Here is a 6,689-nt window from a genome sequence, read left to right as displayed (position 1 = left end):
TTTTAAAGCTTATAAAAGTTTGTGTTGTATATCTATATAACTATGAGAATATATTTGTCAATGTATTTTCTCAAGTGAAATGTTATTTTGAAAAGTAAAGCATGTTATAACTGAACTCATATGGCCATACATTCTAAATAATTTATTCCTTCTTACTGAGTTGTTTCTCACCCAAATTAACTAAATTTTTCAAGGAACAGGGATAGATCGGGTGATAGAGCTCCATGATTATAGGAAGCCAGGACTCTGACATACAGGGTGAGTTTGGACTAGGGAGGTGTGATTCCCTACGGTTGTATTGTTTTTTTGGTATGAGATAGTATTGTGTAAATGTGTATGTTGATACTCTGGTTATCGTATTCTAGATGATATAAATATACTATCTTCCGCTACTAGGTTATATAAATAAAATAACTTTTTACCCGATACCTTGTGCGGGTCGGGTCGTATGAATGGTAGTAGGGTTGTTGACATGGCCGATTTGTAAATGTTATGGATGACGCGTGAATATATAATTAATTTACTTATTATTGAAAAAAAATTGTACCAAAATTGGGGCGTCACAAAGAGTGTCAGCAAGTAGTAATTAAGGGAAGTCTCTAAGTCATCTCCACAGGGAACGGTATATGTGAATTCCAAATTTATCTACTATCCAAAAATTAAGGAAATTAAACCCTATAACTAGCTACATGTTATTCACAATGGAACAGGGTGTTTGGCCATGATCCAAAGATGGTTCTTTTTGTTGTTTTGTATGAGATGGTAAATTATCTAATTAATAGACTAAATGAAATTAAAACGCAGGATGTTCATAACCCAAATAAGACAAATTATTGTTACGTAACAAGTTGAAAAATTCACGCGCCAATGTCCATCTCACCAACACTTTTTTTGTTCCTAAATTATAAGAAATCGAGGACGTGTAGTGTTGAATGAATAGTGACTATGCTTGCTTTGAGAAGCTAAACCACATCCAACAACATCATCTAATCCACTATTTCTAACAATGAATGATCAAAAATGGTGTTCATGCTCTAACGGGCAATCTATTAAGCACCTTGTGTGCAACCTTGTTACTTAATCAAACCTTAATCTTTTTGTGTTTTAAAACATCCCATGAATGCAAACAAAACCTAAACAAATATGAAAAATCAAAAAGACCAATATTTCTCACTCAATGATTATCCAAACATTAAAATAAACGATAACACAATTAAACGAATGAAACAAACCTACGTTTAAACATTCAGACAATGAACTAAATCCTATGTATGAAAATTCAAACAAAGGACCAAAGATGAGAACTTTATTAATCAAATAAACATTCAATCATAAAATCCTCAATCGAACATTAACTTAAATAAAACAAATTCAAATCAACAACTCAAATGAGATAAACTTAATCCAACAATGAATAAATAAACGGTATTGAAATAAACATAAAATTAAAGCAAATAAAGGGCAAAAGATGGAAGAATGAAGAAGAGGAGAGAGGATTTCATGGTGTGGCCAAATGGAGGGGATTTCTCTCTAGGTTCGGCTGCCCCAATGATTCCAATCTGTAGCCTTTCAAGCTTCCTTCAATAGCCTTCAAAATAACCCCTAAAATAAAGAACATAAGAGCACAGACTAAGAAGAAGGAGAGTAAAGGAGGAGAGAAGAGTGGAAGAGAAGAGTCTAGGCCTTGTGTGTAGTGACCCGAAGAATTATGGTATTTAAATAATAAAGAGGGAGAAAAAGGAAATTAAAAAGGGGGCACTGCAGGTCCTTGTCGACGAATGCTTCGTGTTCGTTGACGACATGGCATATTTGGCTCGTCGACAAGGATGAATTTTGTCGATGAGAAAGTACCGAGGGGCTATTTTCCCATCTCTGAATTTTGTTGACGAGAAGCAGACGTTCGTCGACGAACGTGCTTCTTGACCTCATCGACAAGGTGATGTGGATCGTTGATGAAGGCAGTGTATAAATAGCCCTAAATGCGATTTTACAGCTCATTTTTCGCATTGAAACTCTCTTTCTCTCTCTCTCTCTCTCTCTCCTTTTTGGTTCCCACCCCTTCTTTCTTAATTTTCGGGCCGGTTCTTCACCAGATTGACGATTCGAAGCAACCATGACACTCCTGGGGAAGTTCTCTACAAATTTTCTAGAGTGGATCGTCGGTGGGACTAATTCAAATCCAAATTCAAGGTAAGGTTTTTATTCAGTATTTGGCCTTCCCTACAGCTGTAGAAAACGTAGTATGCGTAGAAATACTTAAGTTTAGTTTTGGGAGATGTTGTTTTCAGGGTGTTGAACGGGGAACCCAATGGGTGTAGGACAGATTATCTTAGGGGCTTTTTAGGAATCAAGTAAGGGGATAAACTATGTTAATTATTTTATGAAAATATATGTGTAATTTTATAACATTGGATTTTAGGAATATATATATATATATATATATATATGCATTACGTTGGGAAATACTGCTATAAATGACGATATGTTCTGAATATACATAATGCCCATTCTGTGTGGCATAAATAGAATTTATTATAAATTACTATTTTTTGGGAAAATGTTAAATGATACAGAGTTTAATATGATATACCGGCATATAGGCCGATAATTTTATATGATGTACTGGTGTACAGGCCGAGGATGTTTTTATATGATATGCCAGCGTATGGGCTGAGCTCGTTACATGTTATGCCGGGGTACGGGCCGAGCCATTTATCTGATATGTGATACGGTGTGCGGGCTGTGATTGATAAAATATGAAATGTCAGCGTACGGGCCGATGATTTTCACGTTATGTATATGAAATGTGATATGATGATATTGGATTGACAATTATTATTATTGAATAACAATGTATCATGATTTGGAATATGTTATATGTTATCAGAACCTGGTTAGTTTGATTTAGGCTTGCACTTGCACGGTACCATTGCTATGTGTTCATGATAATCATGATATTAGTGTTATCGCTGTTGTATGGGGCAGCGTGAGGATGGATAGTCGATGTGGTTTATTGAAGTGTTGACACCCATGGTGCACAGACTAGGTCTGGCAGACCCATCGTACTTACTGACTGTACTTTTGACTTGACAGTGGTCAGCCAGCCATCATTAGGTCCCGCTTTCGAGCCACACAACCCAGTCATGTGAGGGTAATACATGACACCAGTCAACTAACCTTCCAGGGTGGTTTTTGTATTATAATTATCATATGAGATGAATTATGTTTATGGAAATCCAATATGTTTTTCCATGCAATGATTTTATATATTTTTCCCACATATGATACAGACAGTTTTACTGTATATGTTTATGTATGGTTATATGTATAACACACAAATACTCATATTGCCACACACTGATATTAGTTTATTTTTCCTTACTGAGAGGTGTCTCACCCCGAATTATATGAATATTTCAGGAGCCCCTAATAGGAGAGCAGATAAAGCTCCGCTGAGATAGTTACTACTAATCTACCCTTTCTGAAGGATAAGTATTTGTTAGGGTCAAATGGATTTTAGGCGATGACCATAGGACTGGTTTTTGATTGTTTTGGGTTATATATGATGAATGTAATAACTCTGGTATGGTGTTGAGTGGTGCATTGGGATGTATATGATTTTATGTTTTTGTAAAGTATTTCTGATGTATCCCTAGTACCCACGAGTTCAAGTTGATTATGATCTGCTGGATTTGTTATATTAGTTTTTATATTAAAAAAATTATATGGGAATTAAGCGAGGTCGTTACATTGTGATTACACAAGGTGCTCCCAATTCCCTACTTGTGTGCAGCCCTCAGCTCATGACCCCCCCCCCCCCCCCCCCCCCCCCCCCCAAAAAAAAAAAAAAAAACTCTCACATTTGGCCATACAAGACACCTTAAAACCTAGTTTTCCTTGCACCCTTCTACCCTACCCGTGCGGCTCTCTCTAAAGTGGCGCATGGGCTAATTTTTGTTGGCCCATTGGCTTCTTTTCCTTCATAACACAGCTACCATTGCGGCCCACAACCATTGCACATGGCAGCCCATGTTGGAATGTTAATTTCTTTCACAAAATTATACCCTAGTCGTGTTGGACCTTCACAAGTAGGCACATAGGCCTCTTTGCTTTGGCCCATGCTTCCTTTTCTCTTCAAGCACAACCCTTTTTAACCTTTTTAAGCCCCCAAGTCCAACCAAAATTAGTCTTTAATCGTGTAGGACTCCTTTAAGTAGGCACATAGGTCTTCTTTGTTTTGGCCCATGCCTTATTTTCTTCTTTTATCTTCATGGTCCACGTTCTTGTTCCATCATAGCCCATCAAGTGAGTCCTCCTTATGCATCTTTCATTACTTTAAAAATGTTTGGGTCTTCGCCTCTTATTCCCGAGCATTGTCATGCAATAATTGTGTGAATGTTGTAAACATATGGGTAAAGATAGGATAATTATCCTAATCTCATCAATTGAGCTCAATGTTAAAATACTATACCTAATTAGACATTTAAGTAAAATTGTAACATTTAATTAATGCATTTAAACACCTAATTATGTAACTTTGATGCATTAATCATATGTCATCAGTTTGGTGTCATCCGAAAGGGTCCAAAGGATCAATCTAGGCTGGGTCAAGAGTAATGGGTTACCAAAAAAAAAAAAAGCTAATAAAGCAGGAGAAGCATTAATAAATACCAAAATGAACCAGATTCCTCCCATTATCAATAACGCAGTTATCATGACATACACTAGTCCTCATCAAGATTTCATAAGAAGGTAGCCCAATTGATTAATCAAACATTGGCTTGATCACTGTACCATCCCACAACAAACAAAAAGACAGGCAGACAACACATGCAAGCTAATCCACTCCCAAACCCCACACTCAGACAAAACGGGCATGGAATAATCACTGTCACTAGGCTGCCATGGCCACCTGATGCTCTAAAATCTACAGTACATTATTAATTGCAACTCCTGAAGAGTCGTCTACCCGACGCTCCACGGATGGTAGGGCAGCCCATCACCCAAACCCATGTGCCCTTGTCCCTCTTTTCCTCTCTGCATGTTAATTAACCTACTTACCTTTATCTTCTCTGCATGCTTGCACAGCTCAATTTAGTAATTTCGAGAAAGACCATTATAATGCAACCGAAACTCGGGTATATATGTAAGTTAAATTTAAATTGCAACGCCGTTAAATGAATTTCTTGTTTTTTTCCTTTTCTCATAATATAAAACATTGCAGCCGGCCTTTTTATTATTACTACTTTAAATTTTTTTAAAAAAATAGATAAATTATAAAAGTAGCTACAATTTCACCAAATTACACTTCACTACCTAAAATTTAAATGCAACAATTTTAGCTTTGGTGAGATTTCTGAACAAGATCATAAAACAAGCTAAATATGAAAATGTAAAACATTGATCAAATAGGTCTCCAAATTTGAATATTAGGAAGTAAAATTTATTAAAATTTCAAGAATTTGTGAGTAGATCTTTCAAAAACTTATTATTTTTATTATCTACGTATTGTACATGTCTCTGCTTTTTAGCTTCTTCAGCCATGACCAAATAGTGATGGTGTTTCACTTTCAGGATTCCTGTAGAACAACAGAGGCCACAGTTCTTGCCCAGCACCTGAGATGTCTCTTCATATCTGCACTCGAAGAAGATGTGGGCACCCTCATATTCAGCAACGGCGAATTGGGTCTCTTTATTAGCCATGCTTCAGACAAGTAAGGTCTCACTATTCGACACCTTTGCTCTTCCTCAACTTCCTCATCAGATGTGCTGATCGTGTTTTTGCAGCCTTCAAGTCTCAGCAAGCCAGGGAGCACGCTCGCCATCCTCGGGCTCAGCTGCTCTTTGTGGAATTTGAAGCCCAGATCCATGAACCCTTTTACTTCTTCCAGTTCCAGCTCCTGCAGGCTCATGGTTTTCTGTAATGTTCTCGTTCTGAGATTTCGTCGGTGGCTTTGATCAGCTGATGGCGAAGATGAAAGTGAGCGAGTTTTTCTTGTGGGGAGATTCAAACTTGTGGGTCTTCGTCGTCTTTTCTTCTGTATGAAGAAATTAATTAATAAAAGTTCTTCATCATTGTTTACAGAGAAATTAAGCGTTTTTAATATTTTCATTGTAATGTATGTTTTAGTTACCTCTGGAATTGCAGGAGAGGACGACTGTGATAAGATTGCTTCTTCATCTTCTTCTTGTAGAGATTCTGAGATTTTGGAAGGCAGTTTGAGGGGTTTGGAGGAGAGTAGTGAGATGGGTTCTTGGAAAAGAATAATATGGTGAAACCAGAGACGATCCATGGCTGCTATAAGACAGAAGGTGCAGTTGTCTGCCATCATAGAGAGAGAGAGAGAGAGAGATAGAGAGAGACCCGGGGGGGGGGGGGGGGGATGAAGCATATGTGTGTGTGTATATATGCAAAATGAAGGTGGTGGAGGGTGTGGTGGTAGGGAAAGGAAGGAGAATAAGTGAAGGCAGATGAATGGGAAAGCAAGTGGAGGGACCTTCGACAAGAGAACATGTGGTGTGGTTTGTGTACTATGCCACGTTACAAGAATCCTTCGTCATCTTCCCCTACATATGGTAGATGAGAAGGTTTTTAATTTCTTGGGTTTTTTGTTTTTTGTTTGTAGATGACAAGTTTGGCCATGTTCAAACTTCTTGTATAACATAAATTTGTCACTATGTGATCCCAA

The 6,689-nt window shown here is 37.4% G+C and overlaps 1 protein-coding gene across 1 annotated transcript; it reads right to left on the bottom strand.

Annotated features, from left to right (window-relative positions):
• Positions 1-5,421: 5,421 nt before the first annotated feature.
• On the bottom strand, positions 5,422-6,432 carry LOC131168615 (uncharacterized). Its single transcript, XM_058128196.1, has 2 exons — positions 6,135-6,432; positions 5,422-6,038 (listed from the first exon to the last, which is right to left on the bottom strand). The coding sequence occupies exons 1-2, from the start codon at positions 6,390-6,392 to the stop codon at positions 5,571-5,573; spliced, it is 726 nt and encodes a 241-aa protein (XP_057984179.1). The 5' UTR covers positions 6,393-6,432; the 3' UTR covers positions 5,422-5,570.
• Between the last annotated feature and the right edge of the window lie 257 nt (positions 6,433-6,689).

This window comes from Malania oleifera, chromosome 11 (assembly GCF_029873635.1).
Source record: "Malania oleifera isolate guangnan ecotype guangnan chromosome 11, ASM2987363v1, whole genome shotgun sequence".
Classification (NCBI taxonomy): Eukaryota; Viridiplantae; Streptophyta; class Magnoliopsida; order Santalales; family Ximeniaceae; genus Malania; species Malania oleifera.
Note: the sequence above shows the minus strand (reverse complement) of the source record. Positions and strands in the feature narration are given on the sequence as shown.

Excerpts from the sequence above, each read along its gene's own strand:
- LOC131168615 (XM_058128196.1), bottom strand. The coding sequence starts at position 6,392 with ATGCTTCATCCCCCCCCCCCCCCCCCGGGTCTCTCTCTATCTCTCTCT. Across the intron at positions 6,039-6,134 it reads CCTCTCCTGCAATTCCAGAG|AAGAAAAGACGACGAAGACC; the intron begins GTAACTAAAACA and ends TTCTTCATACAG.